Source organism: Hippocampus comes, unplaced genomic scaffold (assembly GCF_001891065.2).
Source record: "Hippocampus comes isolate QL1 unplaced genomic scaffold, H_comes_QL1_v1.1 scaffold19, whole genome shotgun sequence".
Classification (NCBI taxonomy): domain Eukaryota; kingdom Metazoa; phylum Chordata; class Actinopteri; order Syngnathiformes; family Syngnathidae; genus Hippocampus; species Hippocampus comes.
This window is the reverse complement of record NW_017805148.1, coordinates 486,542-511,485: the sequence shown is the minus strand read 5'-3', so window position 1 is coordinate 511,485 and position 24,944 is coordinate 486,542. Positions and strand designations below refer to the sequence as shown.

The following is a 24,944-nucleotide window of genomic DNA, read 5'->3' as shown; positions in this document are numbered from 1 at the left end:
ACATGGGGGGGAGAAAAAAAAAAGTTACTGGAAACAGAAGAGTGACGTTGAGATTTGCGCACCCACCCATCCCAACACGGTGCCTGTTACACCAGTGCTGTTGTTGCTCACTTTGCACTCTGAGCGGAGGAAGCATGTCACCATGAGAAACAGCCGCAACAACAACAACATCAAGTGAGTCCACGCTTCTCTGTGCGCTATTATTCCTACAATATATCTCATCCGGAAGGAATGGGTTTGCACCTCTACATGGGGTGTGATGCGATTCAAAATATGCTTCAGTGCAACTCGATATAGTTCGATTCAGTGGAATTACGATAAAATACGATACGGTATGGATCAGTTCGAGATGGGTAAGATGCAATGAGTTTCTTGTTGCCATTTTACAATATGAATGAACTATATATATATATATATTTATATATATATATAGGGGGAGTATCTCTTCACAAAAAGTGATTCAATATGGTTTTCCATATGTGGGGGTGTGAAACAAGTCGATATGGTTTGACTCCGTGAATTACAATTATGAGTCGATATGGTAAGGCTCAGTTCGAGAAGGGATGATGCAACTACTTCTCTGTTGTCATTGTACGTACATGTAAATGAGCCTTGATGTGTGGATGGATTTGACACAAATGGTTGCAATCTTCAAAGTACAAAAGTCAACCAACCTGGTTTAATATTACTTTTTCCAGTGTCATCATTCTTCCTCTTCACCTGGCAGGTATGAGCCAAAAAGCAGCATGCCAAACCTAAAAGGCGCCGGATCCATATGAGCTCCCTCTGAACACTCGGCCATGAGTGGAAAGGGTTGCCAGCTCCTGGTGTCGCCATGCGGCATGTCCCCGTCGCTGGGGAAGATAAGAGGGCACCAGTCCCAGGTCGTCAAGGTGCCCGTGGCATCCCCTCCGCGGGGCAGTTTTCCCTTCTTGGGTGCGAATAAAGTAAGCAGCGGGAAGCAGAACGGCGGCCCTGTGACCCTGCCGAGCCTGAGCCTCCACAGGAAGGTGTTGACAAATGGGAAGCGGGACGTCAAGCCGGCGACATCGCTGTACCAGCAAGATGCGACCATTCAAGGAGGCTCTTCCAAAAAAGGTGACGGCAGTCCACAGCTGAACAATCCTAATCCTAAAGTGGGCACACACATTGGGGCAGTGGATTCGTGATCGTCGATGGAGATGTTGTTATTTGTGTGGTGTGCCATGTTGGGCATCTTGAATACAGAAAAAAAAAAAAGCGCCCTTTTTTCTAAAACAAACATCCGCACCACACCCTTCATTTTGTCATTGGCAGGTTTAATAAGAATTCTGTTTCATTATTTTTCCCAAGCTGCCTCACCTCACTTGAAATCTTCACGGGTTACACATTTGAAATATGTAATCAAAATGCCACCTACTTCTCACCTTGCTCTCCCATGCGGTCATCTCGTCCAACCTCTTGGCCTCTTTTTTTTTTTTTTTAAATTGATAATTAACCAAGAATGAAATTGGTCCCTAAAGTAAGTTTGCACGGAGGGGAAGGCGGAACGAGCCAAACGGCTCATTAGTGATTAACAGAGCCGAAGGTGTATGCGCCTCCTCAGGTTGTCAAGGGAAATTCTGTAGCTAAAAACAAACACGTATGATTCATATTTGTTTGGAGGTCTGGTGGTGAACTTTCTCCAAGCAAAGTCTAGTGTTTGATTCGGGTCTATCCGTGGGTATAACCCACTTAAAGCTCCTCTGTAATCCTGCAGAGCACACAGTAGATAATGATTAAATATTCGAGAAACCCGACAATCGGCCCTCTGCTGGCTTTGATCTATTGGTGGGCAAAATGCTCAATTTCAGCTCAGGTCTTGGTATGTGTCGACCCGACTTTACATATGCACTTTGTATCCGTTTTTGTTTTTTTGGTCCAGCAGGTAGCTGCGGTTCCAGACCTGCCATTGAAGTTCTCCGGCATCCTGCCGGTTCGAACCCCACGGTAACCAGCTCACCAATGTCAGTTGTCCCTGGTCATCAACACGATGTTGTTGCGTCTTACCACCCGCCTCTTGATGCCAGGTGGGTGACCACGTCACCGAGTCAGTCTTCTGAAGCATGCAAGTGTACAACAACACTTTTTGCTTCAGGTCGGTACTATCGAGAGAATCCCTGGCGTCCACCACCCTCAGTCTTTTCGAAAGCCAGTCGGTGTTTAGCGGACGAAACGATTGGCCTTTTGGCTACCGTGTCCAACCGCCGCTGGGGCAGGCGCCGTGTTCCGCCCTGGCCGGCGAAAGCGGTGAGCAACTCGGCCTCCCCCTTGGCAGAACCGTGTCCAGCACAGAGGCTTCTGGCGGCACGAGCACGTCGGCCTCCCTGCCCTCGTATCTTTTCGCGGGTGATGCCGGGAGCCCCAGACAGCATAACGTAAAGAAGAGAGCTCTTTCCATGTCCCCTTTGTCGGACGTGATGGGCGCCGATTTCAACTCCATCATACGCACCTCACCTACATCGCTTGTGGCTTATATCAATAGCTCTCCGACATCTCACTCTACTCTCTCGCCCGTCCAGTCCGAGGGCTATGGCCACTTCCTGGGCGTGAAGGGCTCTTACATCCCCCAGGTTCATCCCTACGCGATGCCAGATTCTTTACCAGCTCTGATTTCACCGGGCGAGTGCAGTCGCAAGGTTCTGGAAGAGGGCGGGGCTCCGGGGAGTCAGATGGCTAACATGGTGGTGGAACAACAGTGCCTTCCAAATTCTCAGAAAGTGGCCGCACTGGGAAATATTTCCGAAACCTGTAGCGAGGAGACTAACCACAGACCAACTCCGCAGCTACAGTCGGTTCCACTGCCTGTTGAAGAAGCTATTATTCCACAGGGACCTCCACCGCCCTACCACTCCCACCGCCACATTCACCTTCCCAGAATTCACCACAAAATAAGGACCCAAGACATTGTCAACCAGGGTCCCGTGGTTGCACCCCGGCACGGCCTCAGCTTTTTCCCCCAGATTCCGATGCTGGAGGAAGAAGAGGGAGAAACGGAGGACTACGGCGCCCACCGATGCTTGTGGGCGGACTGCAGTGCAGTCTATGACCAAAAAGACGAGCTGGCGAAGCACATAGAAAAGCTACACGTGGACCAGAGGAAAGCGGAGGACTTCACATGCTACTGGGCGGGCTGTCCGCGGAACCTCAAGCCTTTCAATGCCCGTTACAAGCTTCTGATCCACATGAGGGTCCATTCCGGAGAGAAGCCCAACAAGTGCATGGTAATCCGCCGATGCATATTCTGTAACTCTGGTCTTTATTAGGGTAACTGAATCTCATCTGATTTTCGTCGACAGTCAATCACAGGGGTCTTCAATGTGGCGACATGAGTGGTCGCCAGGCTGCAGACCATGAGCATAAAATGTGGTCATGCATCTGGACTAAGGCATTGAGCAGTGCATTCCAAATCGAAATGTCATAGTCCATCCATTCAAAACACATCAATTTCTCCTTCTGGAACCAGAAAGTTGTCCAGTAACAAACAAACAGAAATGTGACTGCACTTATTTTGTAGGGTTTCTTTTTATTTTTTTGTATTCTTCATGGTTCAACCTTGGTTGCACTCGACTGAATGCCATTCTGGCTGAGTGAGTTCATTCAGATATGCTGCCAACTTTTCACTTGATTTTTTTTTTTTTAAATGTGCCATGAAATATTTCCCATTCTCAACACTCTCACTCTGCATTCCCCCCCAACCCCTCCCCGCCCCCGGTTTCTTTTCACTCACTCCCACTGGGAAATTACGTAGGACGCGGACGAGTAATGCACAACTCTGGCCAAGACACGGTTCATGTGTCCGCCATCAACGGGTCAATTATTAACAGCGCGCATAGAGGCCGGCGGCATTTTGTGAGGAAAATATTCACTTATTTTGCTCCAAGCTGTCGCTGTTGCCATGGGGTTGGTGCAAATTGTCGCATTTCTACTGCTTGTCTCTGTCACTGTTTGATTTGCACTTTGATGATATTTTTTTTTCTTCGACATTACATCAAGACCTCAGGCCTTCCCTTGCACATTTTTTGGCAAGGCTTGCGGGAGATTGTGTCATGCAAGACCAGGCTAAAAGCTCAGCTGTTTGTGTAGGGGAATGAGTGGCAGGTAGGGAAAAGTCGAAGCAGTGGGGAACAATAGTGGCTGCTCTTGTTACACCGTGAACATAAAGAACAAGCCTCAACTTGTGCCTGCCAAACGATCACGTGTTTGTCAAGATAATCCTGGATTGGCTCTATGATTTGTGAATGTCACTCTGATGTACACAAGGATTGAACTAATAATAGTTTGCACTATCTTTGGGGTTTTTTTTAGTGATTTATTGCTTTTTTTAATTTTTTTTTTTATGAAGAATTCGAACAAACCCTTTCACGCACTTTACAGACACATAAGACAATAACTCATTTTGCATTATCACAATTATAAATATATTGCTCTGTAAATGTTTTTTTTTCCCCCACATTTCACCTCTAAATGTTTCATTGCAATGTCTGACAACAGGAATTAGTGCCAGCATCGATTTACAACTCGAAAGTGATGGAAAAGTATTTTTAATTTATTTTTATGAAAGAAAAGACTACTGCACTGTAGCAGTTCTTAATGAAGTACCTCTATTACTTCCAAATATGTGGCGAGCGAAGGAATGCTGTTTGTGAATAATAAATGACAGAGAGGTGAGAGTATGTGAGGAATCTACACAATAACAAAATAGGACACGCTCTGTGTATTTTCTTCATCGGGTCTAAACGGGGAGGACATTCCAACCCCCCTGCGAACAGGAAGACGGAGAGTAAAATGAACTGAGCTTGGACCTGAAAAACTTTGCTGAGTCGCATATTTCAGCGATGCGCTCAGCGAGTTGGCATGACATTGCAAAAGAAACAAACTAATACTTGGTATCATCCTGTGTCGGTCAGGCGCTTTTTTTCCATAGAAGCTCAGAAAGAGTCCAATTTGGGGCCACAGTTCCAATTTCAGCTCCAGGCTTTTCTGTGTAGACTTTAGATGCCAAAAGTCACTTGAGGTTCATAATAGACTGGAAATTGCCAGTTAGTGCGAATGTTTGTTTACGTGAGCCCTACACAGGCAGGGTACGTCCTGGACTGGTCGCCATTCAATCAATTCACACCCATATTGAATGTAGGACTTTTTTTCTTTGTGGACAGAATTATTTCCATCTCCAGGGAAGTGCATATGTAAAAGATGATCATGTCTAACTATTGGGACTGAAAATCTCGACAGGAAACCGTCATGTGAATCAACAATGCCCCCTGCTGGCAGCTCGATATAACTGATAGTAAAGTCCACGCATTTGATCAAATGAGACAGTTTTCATTTGGAGTTTTAAATTAACATTAAATATCCCATAACATTAGTAACATCTGACCACCTCACACTGTGATTGCGCTAAGATGAAATGATGAGTGCTAAATTTGCATGATGTTGCTGAATCAATACTGATGGCACGTTCCTAAACGTGTTGCTTTATGACAAGGATAGTCTTGAGCAATTACGGCTCGTTTTCATGCAACTGTCAACATGAATTCCAGCTTTTTAAGCGTTTTTTTTAATATAATAATTTGCATGTCCACCCACACATCAAGGCCAAGCAGGCTGTGTTGTGTTGAGTTCCAGCGAGCACGCTCACAGCTTTCAGTCCCTCTCAAAGGAGGACAAAAGAGGCTGAGGTCGTTCTCCGTGAAAGTATCTTTTTAAAAAAATGCATACAGGAGAAATATCGTTGCACGATTAAAGTAGCACGCCTACCCTTAATTTCTTTTCTTTTCTCGCAGTTCAAGGGCTGCATGAAGGCTTTCTCCCGCCTGGAAAACCTAAAGATCCACCTGCGCAGCCACACGGGGGAGAAGCCGTACCTGTGCCAGCATCCAGGATGCTTCAAGGCCTTTAGCAACTCCAGCGACAGAGCCAAGCACCAGCGCACCCACCTGGACACAGTGAGTGCCGCATTTCCAACAGGTTCTGTGTCATTCAAAAAAAAAAAAAAACATTTCCAGTCAGATTTTGGGATGTGGATTCAGAAGCCGTACGCGTGCCAAGTGCCAGGCTGTGCAAAGCGCTACACTGATCCCAGCTCTTTGAGGAAGCACGTCAGGTCCCATTCCACTGCGGAGAGACAGCTACGGAAAAAGGTTAGAAGCTTGGCAGGGTCCATGGTTTACATTAGGGGTCCTCAAACAGAGGTCCACACAGAGTTTTGCAACTGCCTGTTTTTCACCTATAGACAGCGCTCGGGTTATCATGTTGGTCATATCTCCATCGTCACTGATATCAACATTCTTTAAGCATTCATTGTTTGAAAAATCAATACACCGGGACACGCTAAGGCAGCAACACAAATCTGGCAGGTACATGCTCGATGCTTTTGCTCATATGAACCAAACAAAAGTGTCATATCATCTAAGTTGCTTTTCCCATCCAGTAAATACCTGGAAAACAAAAGTAATACAGTTCATTTCAGTATATTGTGGTAATTATGTTGTAGCAGAGTGTGCTCTCTGTATCCAACACAAGAAAGTTCACCTTGGCAACCAATAATTTCACATTTTCGTGTTGCTGAAAATATCAAACGCTTCTCTGTTTAAACATCCACCTACGAAATGTTAACACAGCCAGCAGGTCATAAACGACTGTTTTTGTCACCGTAGATGCAATCTGAGTTTGATAAAGCTCCCCGCAGAACAACCTGTTTAATTAGAAACTTTTGCAATGAAACGACGTCATAATAGCAAAAGTCAGATGGAACATTAATATGACCCTTGACTATCTATAAAAGGTTCAGACAATTCAAACTACAAGTCAATAAATATCTTCTTTGGTGACTAACCCATCTATCTAGCTATGTATCTAGCTAGCTATGTATTTAGCTATGTATCTATCTAGCTAGCTAGCTAGCTATGGTCTCACTTGGACAAATATTCCAGTGGCAGTTTGGGTACAAGCCCTGTAATGTGCTTGTGTTACTTTAAATTGCGGAAGGTTATATACTGACTATCTTTTAACATGAGTTTAAATGTGAACGGATAATTCAGAACAAAGCCATATCCCCAGTTATGCAAGGGGTGCATACATTCCCTCTGTCATTTATTTTTACTTCCCCTCTCAAAAATATTTCCTTTTAATTTCAGTCGGGATGCATGCCACATTAACGGTTGGAAAAGTTTTGAAAAGATTTATCTTTGTCTTGTTTATTTTTTCACTTCACACCAACCTGGCATTTGAACAGGGTTGTGCTTTGCAGTCTATTCATATCCACTGTTAGTGCTTTTAGAAATGTTCGAGCGCTAATATCCAATATGTGTCATTTCCTCAGATGAAATCCACATCTGATGTGACCCAAGAGTCTCTGACAGACTGCTTAACCATCCACCATTTGCACCACAGCCTCTCTCCACCAGCCAGGAGAGACAACTTGATAGCGTCCTCCACAGCCTCTCGAGAGCCATTCTCAAGTATGGAAAAAACACGGGAGTTTTTTTTTCCCCCCCACATATTCAAGGCAGATATTTACACACTATGAACTATCCATTAGACTTATGCTGCAGATGGCTGCACTCAAAGTGTATCTCATCTTTTTTTTTCCCCCCCTTAGCTGGTCCACAGGGAGGCGACTCCCCCCACGATCCTCACACGGCTCTTATGTGCACCCTGCCAGACAGTCGCAGGTAATGGCATATTCTTTAAATGACATTTTAGGACATTTCTTTTCATTAAATGCACTGACTAGATTTATTTGATATTATAAATATGAATAGAATACTTTAGACAATAAAAATAGAGTGCACTGGGAGCAGGACAATGTAATAAGATCCAGAACTAGAGTTATCAAAAAATGAATAAATATTACGCTATATTCTTACTAATAGAATACATTTAAACAAATAACAAGGATGCGGATAAGCTGTAGATAATGGATGGATGGATGGATGGATGGATGGACGGATGGATGCAGTGAAGGCTGTAGTAAAGGATTTCTGTGTCAGAGAGGCCAGATGCTTCGCGGCCCCTCGCTGGCTGCGATTGTTCTCAAAGCAGCGGTGGGCCCCGAACCCGCACTGCAGGATTCTGGGTAGACAATCAGCCCGTAAAAGCAGAGCTCGCCTCGCCTCATTGGTCGAGAGTAGGCGCCGTTAATGGATGCTATAGCCACTGAGAGGAGCGGCTGAGGAATTTGATAAGTGAATCATAAAATGTAAACGGGGAAAAGAAATACCATTCAAACTCCAGTGGGAGAGTGAGGCCCGTGCCGTAAGTACTTCTTAGAGGTTAAATCAATTGTAAAATCCTCGTTGCTGCTTTCTTTACTCTTTTTGTGGGACCATTTGGTTCTTATCCAGAGTTTCTGCATTGTCAGAAAATCTTTGATGCCAAGTGGACACATTTGACCAATCAAACAGAGCCAGGGAGTCACATGACTGCACAAAAATTCTCCAGTTTCAAAGTGACTCACTGATGTGAAACATCAACAGTAAATGCACTGTACAGAAAGGCCGCAGCTCACCCGTGTACCGGGTGAGCAAAAGCGTTATGGAACACGGATGGATGGACTACAGAAAGGAACAAAAGTCAGTATGGACAGGCCCACATCGCTCAGCTGCAACCCATATTAGAAAAAAAGCAGCGTAGAAAACAGATGGATGTATTCATTGAGTATTTACGTACATAACTGTGATATTTCAGGTTCGTCGATCCTCCTCCTGGCCAGCTTTTCTGCACTGACCCCTGCCCGGCACTCTCACGCCTTCCCCATCCTCCCAGTGGTGCATCCATGCGGTCCAGTCGGACCCCCGGATCGGCAGCAGACCACAGCACAGGTACTTGTGGGAGCTCATCACCAACGACATCCTCAGGCTTTGAAGACAAGACGATGGTGCGGCGCCAAAGAAAAAGTTAAAGGGCAAATATGGCATGTGAAGAGCTTTATTAGCGACTGTGCGGGTGGCGGTTCGCCAATTTGTTTTGAGCAGATTATTGTCACACAGCGGCATATTTTAATGATGCTGATAAAGTGAGACAGGCGGAGGGCGAGTATCTAAGAATGAGCGTCTCAGTTCTGTGTACCTTTAAATAGATAACATAGCCCGCCATCTAGCACAGGTTAGACAGTTAAGGTGTAAAAAAAAAAAAAGAAAATTATAATTATTATCATTTTGCACCACTGCAATAAGAACAGGCTTGAAAAAGGAGGGCTTTGCATCACAATGGGTAAGTAAAGCTGCGAGCAGTTATGCAAGGACCCTCCCACCCCCTTTTTCATGGTGATTCTTCAATCTTCAAACTTAAGTGAACTCATTACACAGAATAGGCAAAAAAGCTTGGCGGCTTAATGTTGCCCGTCTTTTGGGAGGAGCTCAATCAGGCAAAACCCCTCACAGGAATTTGTCGATGTGTACGAGCCACGGAAATGACGGATTCATGCCAAAATGGCCGACTTCCTGTTCAATTTTGGGCATGGGGCCTTGAGACTTTTTCCTCTGTCAAATTATGATGGACATATGCACAAAATTTGACGTCGATTAGTGAATCTGCCATCAGGAGCGATTGTTTTTAATGTTTATGATTTATTTCAAGCAATTCCAACGTCCCTAATTAAAATGGAAATGAGTTCTATTTGAGTGTGTGATGAATGAAGACGTGTTACCTGGGTGCTTATAGATCTCTCAGGGCAGATGGAGGCACTCTTTCCCTACGACGGGATGTCAGCGCGGGCCGAGTCCGGTCACCTCGGGCAAGCGGACGCCTTTGGAGGCAGCGGGATCTGCAACACAGGTAATGAACGCCTGTGGATGTTCACGTCACAACTTTCCATGTCGTCTTAACGGTGCAAATTCACGTGCAGGGTTTGACGTACAAACGTCAGGAGGTGACTTCTTCAACGTGATGGAAGCCCATGCGTGCCAAGTGTACCGTAACCCAACAGAGGAATGACAGCACGCCAACCTGTGGCATTCTTTCCTTTGCACTATTTTTGGACGCAACGTCAAGAACACATAGACTTGACAGAATCTCTTGCTTCCAAATAAGAGGGTGACTTTATATTGAAGTATTGAGTTTGATCCACAAGTATTTGGAAAATCATTGATTTGATCAGGGAATCATTAACTTTTTGGGCCCAGGTGGTTCCTCATTATCAGAACACCAATTTAATGTAACATGTACACTCCTAAATGTAGTAAGAATTCAAAAGTAGCCTATGTTTGTCCGAAAAAAGTCAGCGCCCCTTGCTCATTTGAGGCGAATGAGCAAAGCTGGTTTGATTGATGGCAAATCAAGTCGGCGGCGTTCATGTCTACAACGGCGCAAACTGCCCTTTATTCAATGCGCCGGCTTGCATGTGTCCACGAAAGGAACAAAACATGGTCTAAGCCATATCTGTGCAGATTTACACCGCGAGTCATGTCTGACTATAGAACTAATTGCATTTGGATGCAGAATACTTTTGTCTGTACGTCTGGTACGTCATTTTCACCTTCCCCCACAGGCTTACATTAGTCACTATAGTAACAAGATTGATAATTTCACTGCAGTATTCTGTGCTGAAAAAAAAACTATATATGGTTTCTTGAAAATTTTTTTTTTTAACTTTAAAAATTAAATGATGATTACAGGTGGTGTGAATGCTGGTCTTATTTGTTTTTGGACTCACATTGCTATCAGGTATTCATTTGACATGTTTTGAAGTTGTATTTAACTTTTATATACTGGTTACATTTGATACATTTGGATATTTGACGGGAATAAAATAACCTAAATGTTTTCTCAAAGTGACACATATGACATCAAAGTGAAATCATTAACTCTTTTAGACTGTCATTCTTTTACATGAGTGCTACAAAGTTTGGGTACACTGAGGCTGTGCCCGTTCAAATGTGAACTGTCTCATCAAATTGATGTTGACAATTCATGTAATTGACTTTATTTTTCTCTTCCACGAGGCTAAAAAGGTTTCAATAACTGTGTTGTGTGTATGCCGGTCAAACAATTTCAGAGCAGAATGATTAAAATAACGCTTGGATGTGGCACTAGTTATTTTTAATGTGCCACTTTGTCCAAGTTTGGAATTATGTCATTTTATTTTTCTTTTTGTATTGTGAAGGGGGAAACAAATCAATTAAAATCTGAAAGTTTGGAAATACACTTTAAGGCCCTATCATACTTTGGCCAAGTTATCAATGGATTGTATGCCCTATATGATGGTAAAAAAAAGATAAGAAAAACCTTTATTTTCTCACAATGGAGAAATTCGCAATTTACAGCAGCAAAGTTTGAAAAATGAAATGTCTTATTTTAACTTTTTTCCCTCCTTCACTTTTACCTTTTATTTTCCCTTTTTTACACAATCTGTCCTGCTACCAAGCTAAATCATTGTTCAATTGCTTCTTTCACACCAATGCTTAGTTTAAAACTATGCATAATCGCGTTTCAATGATAATCGTTGCTATTTATGGCTGATTTGGTGCTATTAAACGATGCTTCCCTGCAATCACAGTTTGCTGGAGTTGAGCGACACATTAAAGCACTGCCCACGTATGTATGTGGTGTCAAATGAACAAAAGAGGCGTGTATTTTCATTATTATTGTTATTGTTATTACAGTATTATTATTTCCGCTAAGTAAGGGAGAGCTAATCTCCTCCCAGTTGGCGGGGAGTTTTCTAGCAACTGTTGCCCGGTGAGGCAGCGCCATAGCCACCGTAGTCGTGGCGACTGTAACCCACCAACAACAAGCTCTCGCTTCATCATTACCACCTCCTCCGCCATCCTCATACTCACCCGCCGCTCCACAAGCAGGTTTGCAAACAACCTTTGATTTTACTCCCATTCGTTAGTTTCCTTCTAATTCAAATGCTTCCTCTTATTTCTTTAAGACGTGAACGCGGTGCATGGGAGTTGTTTTTTTTTTCCCCTTTGCTTTTTCTTTTTTATTTATTTTTTTGTCCACTGGAGGCTCGCTCCGCTGGCTGTGTGGCTGGTAGCAGTTTTTGCTAGCGAGCCTGCTTCTTTGTAACGTGTTAGCCTTGCGTGCTAACGCCGCCTCGGCTCCCCTGGTCCGCGGCGTGGAGACCGTATGGCCACCGCCGACCGATGCGATTGTACTTTGAGGCCACGGGTTTTGGATCGAAATGTTGAAATCAAACTCGCGAGTCAGGTGCTAGCTCCGGGTTAGCGAGCCCCCTCCGCCTCCCTGATGCTAGCTGGTCAGCTGGAGCAGGTGTCTCGCTTCCCCCCACCCCGCCACTCCCCCAACCCCACTCACAATGACTGTATCGGGAAGATATGTGACCAAAATTTCCCATTAAACTACGACAATCACGTCGGAGCGAAGTGTTGTATTTTTTAAACTGGGGTTCTCCGTGTTCTAATAATAGCTAAGCCCTTACTTTCCCTTTTGTCTAAAGGGCTGGGAAAGCGACATAGCGTCGCTAGCTCCTCCACCTGCCTGCCCCTCTTTGTGGTTTCCGAAGCTGATAAAGTCGCTGATAACGCAAGGCTAAGTTTTTATTTTTGGAGGGGGAGGAAGGTTACAAAAAAGCAACACCTGTCCGTTTCATGGTCGTGTGGCTTTTAAAGTGAAGGACTATACTCAATTTGGAAAAATTCTGTTTGATTTAGGGGATGACAAAATAGCGATATCACCACGTATCGTATTGACATAGCATCAACGTCCAATGGACAGATTTGACCATAGTTTCATGGGGAAATTGCGATTTGTGTTGTCTGATTCTTCACAATAATTTCCGGATAATGTTGATATGGCTTTGAAGTAGAAGCTATCAATATGGAATCAATTCATTCCAGTTTGGAGAAGACACTCTCAGCATCGCCACATATATTGATTGTCAGTACACCAGCATCAAATGCTAATACTGTTATTTTCTGATGGAAGCAAAATTTATATGTTGACAGTATATCTGATTTTTTTTGTTATCAGGTACTTGCCTGTATCGTGATATTGTCGTCAAAATACCTGATAATGTCAACGTGGAGTTTTATGGAAGATTCTGGTCAATTTGGAACCATTCTATTAGATTACCGCCATACATTAAACAATCGAGATGACAGGATGCCAGTAAAACTCAAATATTTCCTTCTGTCAAGTTTTAGACTGAGAGATGGAGCAGGTGAGAGGACGGGAGGAGCCAGGGGTGGGGTTGTTGGTTGCGACAGGTGGTACCACCTCGATGTACTTGAACGCATCTCAAAAAGAACTGCACAATATGCAAGTCGTAGCGACCGCACAAAAGCCAAGGCAGTTTGATTAAAGTAGCACAGTAGTAAATAATACAAACCTATTTAATGTTCTGTTGTCATTTACAGCCTAAACTGGGTTGTGCAACCCCCTTTCCCCTGGCCCTCTTCCCCACTTCGCCCCGTTCAACGACACACACACACACACCCACACACACACACACACACAATTTGGGGGACTTCTAGTTATCATCTCATGTTACCTCTTACCTGTCATCTGGCGGGGCAGGAATAGCGACGTGCCACCTGCCGCCCGGATCCTGTTGCATTTCCAATCACTAAAAGAGGGGGATGATTAATTCAATTATGCAGCCATCCATTTTCATGGCTCAGCAGAATGCAGCTTGTATTCTGTTTGCTTTCTGCCTTGACCCAAGAAGACACTCATGTTAGGTTGTCAGTGAAAGTGGAGCTCAAAGCCACATCTGATCTTATGACCGCATGAGTCAGGATGTTTTGGTTGTTGTTTCGGATGACTGAACAAAATTCATCATTATTATGTGGGCTTACCTGTGGATGAAATTGTGTAGCGTGGAGTCGCAGGAACCAAAATGCACACAGGGGATCAAGGCATCCGCTGAAAAAAATATCTATACTCTCCAACTCTCCATTATACGGCTCATGTGATTTTTAAACTGTACTGAACATTTTTTTTTTTTTTTTTTTTTTTTTAGCATAAACGTGTTGATTTCATCTCATTTATGTATCGCTTTCCAGTATCATCACTTTTCAGGAGACCCCGAAAAAGGGCATGTTTGTTCATCCATTAACATTCAGTCGGGCCAGCATCAGTTAACGTGGTGGCCATTGGGCCACTGTTTTTTTGTGGGGTGGGGGGGGGGGGGGGGGGGGGGGGGGGGGGGGGGTTCCAACAGTCTGGTTTAGCCAAGCAAAAAAAAAAATGTGAAGAAACAGTTTCCTATTTGTTTGATTGTAAACATGAAGTAATATTAGAGGGAAATGTTTACAATATTAAGGGGAAAAAGTAGCTCTTCATTCTCATAAAACTGACCAGGATCGCTTGTTTTGTTTGTTTTTTTTCCCCTGTAGTCTGCAATATGATGAGAAAAAGTGAGCTTATTCTAAGGGGGGGGGGCCTTTTATCATAAAACTCTATTAAATTCCAATTTTATTCAGCATTTAAAAAAAATACTGAATTCTCATGAATTGCCTTCTCACGCCTTCTTCTGTTTCCCTGCAATGCTGTCATCAGATCCCCGCCTTGCCTCGAGTTAAAGTTGTTCAACTACTTTTAAAAAGTCATGACTCAGTCTCGCCAACTTGCTAAAAAAGTACATCGGCGAGCATTTTCTCAAAGGGGGCAGGGGGGGGGGGAATCCTTGCGCTTGGCGTGATTGTCATGTTAGCAAGAGGAATTGAATTGGGCGTGCGGGTGCAGGGCACAAAAATGTTGCCCTCCTCTGTCTCTTTTGTTCCTGTGTGTCTTTGTAGGGCTTGCACTTGCTCGGCGGAGCACAGCGTTTAAGTGGGCCACAAGGGAGTGTGCCTGAATAGTGAGGCAGAAGGTGTGCTTAGTGTGTGTGTGTGTGTGTGTGTGTGTGTGTGTGTGTGTGTGTGTGTGTGTGTGTGTGTGTGTGTGTGTGTGTGTGTGTGTGCGTTGCGCGTAGGGGGTTGGGGTGAGGCAAAACGGGAATTTAGTTGTGTGATGCAGCGGTTCTCTTTTTCATTTGGTAGGCCATGGAGTCGACTTTCTGGGATTACAAAACAAACAAAAAAAAAAAAAAGGCCGAATCTCCGTTTATTCATGTGAAGCATCAGACTTGCAACTAGCAGTGTCAAAATTGAATCGGTTATCAAATTAAAAGACAACTATTTTAATAATCGAGTCATTGTTTGAGCCTTGATTTGTCTTAAAATGATCTAAAACCTCTGACGGAGTTTTGTCTGGCCGTACGTCTTTTAAACGGCCGCCAGGTGGTCAACGTCCGCTGAATCGAAGCAAGAAATGGGACAGAAACTGTTGAATCCGTTCCACTCTATTTTTGAGTTGCAACCATTCATTGACAACGAATCGATTATCAAGTTAAGTGCGAGTTATTTCTGATAATCGATGAATCATTCGGATACATTTTTATTGAAAACGTCTCCGATTCGTTGGAATTCCGACTTCTCAACTATAAACATCATCCATGATAGCAGACTGATTTGACTGCATTTGTGTTGAATCAAAGTTAAGACATTTTCCTTTTGCTTCGATCAACATGTTTGCCCTCGAGCAATTCCGTCATGGCCGTATGTCCTTATCAAGTAGTTGAGGCTACATGACTGAAGAAAATGGGCGATTCTTTTTCCTGCTTTTTTTTTCTGCATCCCGGTGCAGAGATTGACTCGGCTTCAATTTCCAACTTGGATGTCAGTCGTCCGAACTACTAATGCCAGTGAAAGCTCAAAAAGACACCCAGAGAAAAAAGGCCCGGTGTGATACGGAAGATAAAGGTTGAAAGAAGAAAGCAGACTGTCCCCGGAGAGAGTGGAACCTGTAAGGAAACCCAGCTTAATTAACCAAGAGAGGTTTGGTCATGGAAACTGTGATGAGGAGGAGGCCCCCCCCCCCAAGCCCCCCAGGAGCCAAATGCTCTGTCATCGTCTTACTACAAAATACTACTCGATTCTGAACCCGCGGTCACAAATGCTCACCGAGCTGTGTTCTTACATGCTGTTAGCGTAATTTGTGCCCAAACTATCTTGCCGATTCCTCAAACCCGAGCGTCTTTTTTTTTAAACGTGTCCGCGCGCAGTTTTGACAAAGCAATGAGGAGCCACGTCTATTTGGAGTCGGTTACATATTAACCGGTTTTATGGCCGCTGACCTGGAGACAGGACCATGTGGCGCTGATGCATGAGCTGCTCAGTACATTGCGTACCACGCGGCGCAGAACAGGTGCCATTGATTCCACTATGACGGAGGAGCCTGTTATGGGGTTTGACCAGCAAGGGGGTAACAACGCTACAAGAAAAAAACGTGAAGAAAGGCATCATACTCAGCGGAAATGCTGATTAGTAAATATGCTGAGTAGTAAATATGTAAGAGTTGGCTAAAAAGTTTTGCTTTGACCATCCGGTGACTGGATGGAAAAGTGATGATGTAGTAAAGGCCGAATTAGAAATCGAAGCGCTGAGAAGAAACGGTCCTATAGCTAATTTAACGTACTAAATTACAGCGTTAGCATGATTGATTCTCAGAGCCGACTAGCAGTTTAGAATTACATGGCAAAACATTAACGCTGAAATAGGATTGGACAAACAAACTGACTGTCGACACATGGGACTAGATGCAAAGCAGACAAGAGATAAGGTATAAAAATGAAGGCAGGAGACTGTTGGGAACATATTAATACGATTTCATATGGAGAAGCAAGTGGCAGGACATTTCCGTTATTACACAAGTGAAACTAGGCGAAAAGGAATCAGACTTGTCAAACGATTGCCAAGAGAGCTACTTAAACCTGTTTTGGAAACCCGGTCCAAGTTTTTTTTTTGTTTTTTTTGAAAGGTCACGTGTAGTAAATGGTTGCCACCCAATCCCAGGCACATGTAGATAAACAATCATTTACACTTTCGTTAACGCCCGTGTGCAGTCTTCAATGACGCTCACATGCCTGTTTGGGGAATGTGAGATGAAGCGGAGTGGCACAGGAAGGCTGAGATTCAAACCCAGAACCTCTGCATGTGAGACAGACGTGCTCACACCCCCACATTGAAACGGCCAACTTTGAGATATATTCATGTATGACACACTAACATATTCGAGCCATTACGCCACACAATGATTTTTTTTTTTGTGTGTTTTTAGGAGCCATGCAGACCCCAGAAGAAGGTGCTGACTCCGCCTCCACCGTCCCTATTCAGACCACCGTGCCTGTCCAGCCAGCCGGCTCCACCCAGCAGCTGCCCGTCCAGCAACAGGTTAACGCCATCGCCGGCCGCGTACGAACGCCGACGTCCGCTTTCGTTAGCGTGGGGATCTCGATTGCCTTTCTCTGCGATTGCATTCCAGACGCAGACAGTTCAACAGGTCCAGCATGTTTACCCAGCACAGGTGCAGTACGTGGAGGAAAATAGTGGCGTCTACACCAACGGCAACATGTGAGTCAGGCCTCCACCCTCGCTCACGCACGCAAAGGGCAGGATTACGTTCCCAACAGCCAGTCGGCTCGCCCCTCGACCCTTCCCGTGCCGCCATCGATGTCACGAGCACATGGCGGTGGCGGCGAGAGCGCGTTTGTGCTCCGATGCATGCAGTCACCTGAACATGACCAGAAGTAGGCCTCCTGTTTATTTAAGTGCTGTGGTTCTAACGGCCTCCCCCTGAGGAGCTTGCTAAGGCAGAGCGAGCCACTAGTACATGTTCAGACACACACACACACACACACACACATGCACAGTCTCACATCTGGCCATACACACAAATCGTCACTCACAGCTATTGATTGACACGCACGCATGAGCACAGAGCCACTGGTGGCTGAGTATGGCTCGAAACACAAAATCACTTTTAACCCAAAAAAGGAAAAGAAAAAAAAAAGTACGGCCAGTCTTTATTCTGGCCGATTAAATCAAAAGAATCAATTGATTTATTGAACGTAAGGCCCGACTAATTAATCAGCCGGCCGATTTAATCGATTGATAATAGAAACGTATTGCAACATTAGACAATTGTAATTATGTTCAACAAAAAAATAAAATCGGGGTTAAAATGTTCAGATTTTTGCTGATTTTCCATTAAATGTTTTGCCCGTAATTTATATCTTTATTGTTGCAAGCATTAAAGATCCCAAAACAGTTATTTTATTCATTAGATATATTTTTTTAAACATCTGATTAATTGGTTGTCTGAATTTTTATTCTGCCAAATATTGGAATTGGCCTTAAAAAAAAAAAACTTTCGTCAGGCCCCAATTGTAAGTAATACAATGAAAGAAAATAGTAAAACTAAACAATCATCCACATTTTTATCCTATTAAATAATCAGTTAATTAGCAAATTAAAAAAATTGCCAATTAGCATGAGCTCACGTTACAAGTTTCAATCAGAGTTGGGCCTAAAAGTCCAAAAATCACTCATAACAGCCGTCTTCCTAAACAGAAGAACCTACTCATACTCAGAGCCACAGTTGTACAGCCAGAACAGCGGCGGGAGCTACTTTGACACGCAAGGGAGCTCGTCCCAAGTGTCCACGGTGGTCACCTCCCATGGGATGGCCAATAACGGCAGCGGGGGCAACGGAGGCATGAGCATGGGACTGCCGGGGGGTCAGGTCATCGGCGGCGCTTCCGGGTCCTACCTCATGGACAACGCCGGCGCCCACCCTTCTGCCCAGACTGCACGGGCCTCCCCAGCGACTGTAAGTGGCCCAACGAGTGCCCCCCCTCCACCCCACCCCTATGGCTTCCTCACTTTCACATGTAGAATAATATTCCCCGGCATATTTGCAGTTACCGGTCCTCGAAAACTCATCCGACCATGAATTGGTTGTGGAAAAAAAGGGTTGGGGACCACCGTTTCGCACCAGGAAAAAAGTTGGTCTACAATTAGAACGACTACCGTGATGATTATGCGAACGGTAACCCCAAATAGGTTAAACGCGTGTTCGAAAAATAGGAATGAATGGTTATGCAATTTGTACATGTGTTTAGTTTTTTTGTTTTTTATTGTTCATCTGGAAATTGTGATAGTCGGATCTGTCACAATGGAATCTGGAAGGGTAGGTTGTCTGCAAGCGTTCTTTTATTAGCAGGCCAATTGGATCGCTTTCAGCGTAATTTCCTGTCTTACAAAGCAAATCTCAATGAGTTCGAAAAGTTCATTCATTTCAGGCGTTGGATTCAAAAGTTGAAGCGTATTTTGTATGTTAGGATTCAAAGGAGGCAAATTCTCCAATCCAAAATTCTGTATTTTTAAAATTTGTGAATGTAATTTTTGTTAGCTGTACTCTAAAAAAATAAATAAATAAAATCGTGCAGTATGTTATTCTGACATTTTGCTGTTTCAACTTCGTAACTACCGAAATAATTTTTTCCCACCACATTCTTATTTATTGCGTTGCCCCTTTTTTAGTTCTGCTCTGCTTGGGTGTACCGGCGCTTGCTCTGGGGTCTTTCCTAGACTATTCATTTATTCATTTGTTTATTTTAACCTTCCTGTCTTTTACATTTTGGTTTCCCTCTTCTTACATTTTGTTGTCCTGTGCTTGGTGGTTTTTGTCAGATTGAAATGGCGATTGAGACGCTCCAAAAATCTGAGGGTTTATCCAGTCAGAGAAGCTCGCTGCTCAACAGCCATGTAAGTTGCAATGCTGTGCCTTCTGCTTCAGCCTTGACCTGTGCTGAACTCGCTCGCTTTCTCTCTCTCTCTCCTTCTCTTTCTTTTGCGCGCATGCGATGCTTTCCTGACGCTCTCAACTCCACATTTTTTGATTTTGGTTCGCCGCTTGCCTCTTTTCCTCACTGCCATTTCGGTTGAATTCTTGGTTCTGATATTTACTCTCTGTTTTAGTTTTTTTCGTAATTTTATGCTTTTTTTCCTGTAATGGCCAAAGATGCCACGAGATGGCACCAAAGTCCTGGCAAATAGGAAGGTTTTTTTTTTTTTTTCGCAAGGAAGTATTGGTTAAGTTGATACATCTTGACCGAGAGACTAAGATGTCAGATGGATGGTGACTCCCAAGTTTAGAGGGTGGGGATTAAATTCCTTGTAACCTATATATTTTTAAGGATAATGTTTGAAATTACATAACAAATATGGTATTATAAAAAGAATGGGGGCCGTCACTTTCGTCCAATGCATGCAGTGTGTGTTTGGAAAGAGTTGTCAATATGTCAAACATTTCTAAATATAGAACAGACACTCAGCAAAATATGTACCTGTATTTTCAAATTAAGATACCCTCCTCCGTAATATGAGAACAACTTCCGGGTTGCTTTCAATGTATTGAGGAGCCCGGATGGTTGCAATTAAAGAGATTTGAGATGAGTTGCGCGTGTCCTTCCCCCGCAGCTGCAGTGGCTGCTGGACAACTACGAAACAGCAGAGGGCGTGAGTCTACCGCGATCCACCCTCTACAATCACTACCTGCGCCACTGCCAGGAGCAGAAGCTGGACCCCGTCAACGCGGCGTCCTTCGGCAAACTCATCCGCTCCATTTTCATGGGACTCCGCACCAGGCGCCTCGGGACGAGGTCGACTCTCGCCGGCCCGTCGGGTCTTTTGATTTCCGATGCTTGTCGTGTGACATTCTTTGGATGTCTCGCAGAGGGAACTCCAAATATCATTATTATGGTATACGTGTGAAGCCCGACTCGCCGCTCAACAGACTCCAGGAGGACATGCAGTACATGGCCCTCAGACAGCAGCCCGTTCAACAGAAACAGAGGTCAAGGAGGGCCGCGCATGCCGTCTGTGCGCACTTGTTGCTTCCAGATTTCTAAAAACTGACGTGTCCCCACAATTTCAGGTTCAAACCGGTGCAGAAGTTTGACACCAGCCCCACAGAGAACTACTCAAGTGGGGGCCATAACCACCCGGGGGCGGCAGAGCAGACCGTCATCGCGCAGAGTCAACATCACCAGCAGTTTTTAGGTCAGCCACCGTATCGAACAACATCCACCAAATTCCCGAAACCATTTGAAACTCTCCTCTCCGTGGCCGCGCCATCCGTAGCAAGCCATTTCACTGTCACTATGGCAACAGATGCATCACGGGCACTCCCCGACTTTGTGGAGCTGGACCTGGGGCAGTGCAATCCGGAGAACATCAGCACGGAGGACGTCAAGGCTTTACAATCACTTTACAGGGAGCACTGTGAGGTACTATGGATTTCATTCAGACACAACGAAGGACGACAAGCTTTTCTTTTTTTTTTTTTTTTTTTAAAGGATGGCTTAAGCAAGGACGGAGGTGGGTTTTCATCCATCCCTTTAATCGTCCCCAACCTTGTTAAGTATGTGGCAAAATAACAAGGTCAGAGTGTAGCCAAACACTATTTTTTTTTTTCAAAACAGGCTATTTCATCTCAACAGTATTTTTATAGCAACACTGCCGCCTAGTGTACAGTCGGAGAACATAACAAATGCATACACCCATTTCACGAACGCTCAATCTCGCCGGACTGGGACGGAAGCCCTTTAAAAGGACGAGGATTATTATTATATGAATAAAGACGGAGGGACGATGACAGAAGTGTACCCAAGTCGCGGACGGAGGATGGACTGGCAAAAACAGGGTCAAGTGCCCATCGCTGCTAATTATTTTCCACCACTCATCGCTCCTGTCTAATTTTGTTCTCAGGCCATCCTGGACGTGGTTATCAACCTGCAGTTTAGCCTCATTGAGAAGCTTTGGCAAACATTCTGGCGTTATACTTCGCCCGACTCTGTAGAGGGCGCCACTATCACGGAAAACAGGTGAGGACACGCGGACGGTCTCATTCGAAGCATCTCTCTCAGTGTCGCTGAAAATTTACAGCGTTGATGTCTGATGCGCAGCAGCATAAGTGAGATTGAAGCCCGACTCCCGCAGTCTCAACTGCTGGCGCTGTGCAGACACGAAGCTGTGCTCAAGTGGATGAGCACCTGCGACCATCTGATGTACCAGGCCCTCGTGGAGATCCTCATCCCTGATGTCCTGAGACCCATTCCCAGTGAGCCGCAAGTCACCCGACTGAACCCTGACACGATAAATCTGCAGCAATGTCGTCCTGATTCTTTGGTTTCCATCTGACTTCGACAGGTGCCTTGACTCAAGCCATTCGCAATTTTGCCAAAAGCCTGGAAAGTTGGCTCAATAATGCCATGAATGCGATTCCGCAGAGGATGATCCAGACCAAGGTGTTGATATACTTCCACTTCCATTCTGTAGGTGGCGCTAATGCCCATGATAAATGAAAATGTTTTTTTTTTTTTGAATGGGGAGGGGCAGAGGGGGGTTGGTGCATGTATAATATAACCAACCCAGTTTGTTTGCTCTCTCTCTCTCTCTCTCTCTCTCTCTCTCTCTCTCTCTCTCTCTCTCTCTCTCTGTCTCACTCTTTTTTTTTCCCTCCCGCCAATCAGGTTGCCGCAGTTAGTGCCTTTGCGCAAACACTACGCAGATACACATCTCTGAACCACCTGGCTCAAGCGGCACGTGCCGTGTTGCAGAACACGTCGCAGATCAACCAGATGCTGAGCGACCTCAACCGCGTCGACTTTGCCAACGTACAGGTCGGTGCCGCTTGGGATTGGTTTTCATTGATGGTCAGTTTTTATTTTATTTTGACTTTTTGTTTTTTTTTTTCGATTCAAGTTAGTTTTGAGGACAGGTTTGGTCTTTTTTTTTTTTTTTTTTTTTCCAGAAATGCTTCATTTAAGTTTGGGATTTTATTAGTTTTAATATTCATTTTAGGGTTTTTTTTTTTTTCATATATGGAGTAGTTGCCGAGTACAAGATTAAAAAAAAAATTACTACGTATCGTAATAAAGTCAAATTAAATTCATAAACAACTGTTTGACCTCCCTTCTGGATGATGAACCCTGAGAGCGTACGATGTATTTTCAGTTTTCTTTTTTTCAACCATTTTTTTTGGTTTTATTTTATTTCATCAACAAAACTATTATTATTTTTTTTAATTTTAGCGCAAGTTATTTCACTTCATGAACTATAACAACCGCGGCGTCATGTCACGCAGAGTCAGTTTTTCATTCGTTAAACGAGCCTCGGGGAATTCACACCCCCACCCCCCCCCCCCCCTCTCCCGGCGTGTCGTGTGAACAGGAGCAGGCGTCGTGGGTGTGCCAGTGCGAGGAGAACATGGTTCAGCACTTGGAGCAGGACTTCAAGGCTACCCTACAGCAGCAAAGCTCTCTGGAGCAGTGGGCGGCCTGGCTGGACAACGTGGTCACTCAAGTGCTGAAGCCCTACGAGCAGCGGCCCAGCTTCCCTAAGGCGGCCCGGCAGTTCCTACTAAAGTGGTCCTTCTACAGGTGGCCAAACAAAGACAAACGCAGCCCAATCGGCTCGAGAAGAAGACTTGTTCATTTTTTTTTAATTTTTTTTTTTTTGGTTCCCTCCGTGTCACAGTTCGATGGTCATCAGGGACCTGACCCTGCGAAGTGCTGCGAGCTTCGGTTCTTTTCACCTGATCCGCCTGCTTTACGACGAGTACATGTTCTACTTGGTGGAGCATCGGGTGGCTCAAGCTACGGGAGAGACTCCTATTGGCGTCATGGGCGAGGTGTGTCATTACTGCTTGGATTTACATTCTATTGTTCAGATGGGGGGAGAAAATGTGTTTTGTTTTGTTTTTGTTTTTTTTGCTCAAGTGGCCCAATCTATATCATGCATCCTAGAAGCTGACTGATTAAAAAAAAAACACACACACAGAATCTGATTTTTTTTTTTTTTGATGGAAATCCAAATCGGGATAAAAATCTGTTTGTTTTATGTGTTTGGTGAACGCAAAAAGTTATATTGGATATGTGTCACTCAAGCACAGACAATTTATTTTTTTATTTTTGGGGGAAGAAGGCTAAAACTGATTTTATCTTCCATTTGCAGTTTGACAGCCTGAACAGCCTGTCGCTTACAAACATCGATAAAGGTATGTTGTTCCTGCATCCGATGCTGCTTTTTTTTTTAACATCTTGAGTTCTCGCTATTGACTTGAGGTTGGAGTAAATCGCAAAATTATGCGCATGTCTTCATTTTCAAATGTAGACACAAATTACTGTGTAAGGGGGAGTTGTTCATCAAGATATTCAAGTCGAGTCCCTAAATTTCAAGCAAGTCAAGTCATACAGTCTCGCTCTGTCGCAACATAAAATAATTTGGCATCTTTGCACTCAGTCTCGGTGATTGTTGGTTGTTTGGTTTGAAAACATTCATTTTGTCCCCCCTCCCCAGATGAAACCAGCGGCATGGACAGCGATTTAGACGAGGAGCCCGAGGAATCCGGGGAACCTCTGGCTAAACGTGAGAAGTCGGAGCACGAAGTGATCCAAGTGATCCAGGTGGGCGCCCTGGAGGACGGATCCCACCCGGTGGTGGGCGTGGTCCAGCCCAACATCTGTCTGTCTCTCCCCCCCCCCCGACCCCCACCCCGGGTCAGATTCCGAAGCGATGCGGTTTTCCCCGCGTCTGTTCTGAATGCTGCGTCCTCCCTTGAATCTTTGCTGAATTTTGCCAGAGAAAGAGGACCACGTGAATCGCAGGGTCTAACGAAAATCAGCTTTCTACTACTGATGTCTACGAGCTGAAATGCGGCCCCGCTGTATATAGAGTTGCTTCTAATTAGTACAACCCAAAAAAAACTAACACAATGGTGCTATCATGATGTCCTGTTAAACTAGAATACGTTATCTTGGTGTTTCCTGATGTTTATTGAGCCAGTACATATGCCGTAATCTACTCCATAAATCAGCTTTCCGGTGGAACTTCAGGATGAACTCAAAAAAAAAGCACCAAAATCTGTACAGGTGAATTGAATGTAATCTTCACGAAACCTTTTGAATGCAAGTCCAACTGTTTTCAGTATTTTCTGCACAGCTTTTGGTTGTCCAACAAAGAGCCGAGTTCAGGAATTCACAACAGATGTTGGACTTGAAATCCATGCCTTTCTGTGACTCTTCCGGTATCTCGGTTGCAACCTAATGATGACACTTTAAAGTAGAC

The 24,944-nt window shown here is 44.4% G+C and overlaps 2 protein-coding genes and 1 long non-coding RNA gene across 13 annotated transcripts; 2 read left to right on the top strand and 1 right to left on the bottom strand.

The window, feature by feature from the left end:
- On the top strand, window positions 1-10,593 carry glis3 (GLIS family zinc finger 3). 5 transcript variants are annotated; one of them, XM_019868002.1, is made up of 11 exons: window positions 8-174; window positions 728-1,098; window positions 1,907-2,048; window positions 2,117-3,242; window positions 5,805-5,966; window positions 6,027-6,161; window positions 7,343-7,481; window positions 7,622-7,694; window positions 8,710-8,843; window positions 9,685-9,798; window positions 9,869-10,593. In XM_019868002.1, the coding sequence occupies exons 2-11, from the start codon at window positions 801-803 to the stop codon at window positions 9,955-9,957; spliced, it is 2,412 nt and encodes an 803-aa protein (XP_019723561.1). In that variant the 5' UTR covers window positions 8-174; window positions 728-800; the 3' UTR covers window positions 9,958-10,593. The 5 variants fall into 5 exon arrangements, with proteins under 5 accessions (XP_019723563.1, XP_019723564.1, XP_019723561.1 ...); XM_019868003.1 differs by having other exon boundaries at window positions 1,904-2,048; window positions 6,051-6,161; XM_019868001.1 differs by having other exon boundaries at window positions 1,904-2,048.
- LOC109514705 (uncharacterized) lies at window positions 8,804-11,932 on the bottom strand. The gene is made up of 3 exons (XR_002168040.1): window positions 11,802-11,932; window positions 9,671-9,787; window positions 8,804-8,880 (listed from the first exon to the last, which is right to left on the bottom strand). It is a non-coding gene; the product is annotated as an uncharacterized LOC109514705 (long non-coding RNA).
- Window positions 11,323-24,583, top strand: rfx3 (regulatory factor X, 3 (influences HLA class II expression)). 7 transcript variants are annotated; one of them, XM_019868007.1, is made up of 17 exons: window positions 11,323-11,819; window positions 17,092-17,204; window positions 17,296-17,384; window positions 18,384-18,642; window positions 19,506-19,580; window positions 20,295-20,476; window positions 20,551-20,670; window positions 20,752-20,876; window positions 20,988-21,103; window positions 21,585-21,700; window positions 21,785-21,936; window positions 22,026-22,123; window positions 22,349-22,498; window positions 23,049-23,257; window positions 23,355-23,508; window positions 23,832-23,874; window positions 24,177-24,583. In XM_019868007.1, exons 2-17 carry the CDS (start codon window positions 17,097-17,099, stop codon window positions 24,527-24,529), a joined length of 2,349 nt encoding a protein of 782 aa, XP_019723566.1. In that variant the 5' UTR covers window positions 11,323-11,819; window positions 17,092-17,096; the 3' UTR covers window positions 24,530-24,583. The 7 variants fall into 7 exon arrangements, with proteins under 7 accessions (XP_019723566.1, XP_019723565.1, XP_019723568.1 ...); XM_019868006.1 differs by having other exon boundaries at window positions 21,782-21,936; XM_019868009.1 differs by lacking the exon at window positions 19,506-19,580.
- The last annotated feature ends 361 nt before the right edge of the window (window positions 24,584-24,944 follow it).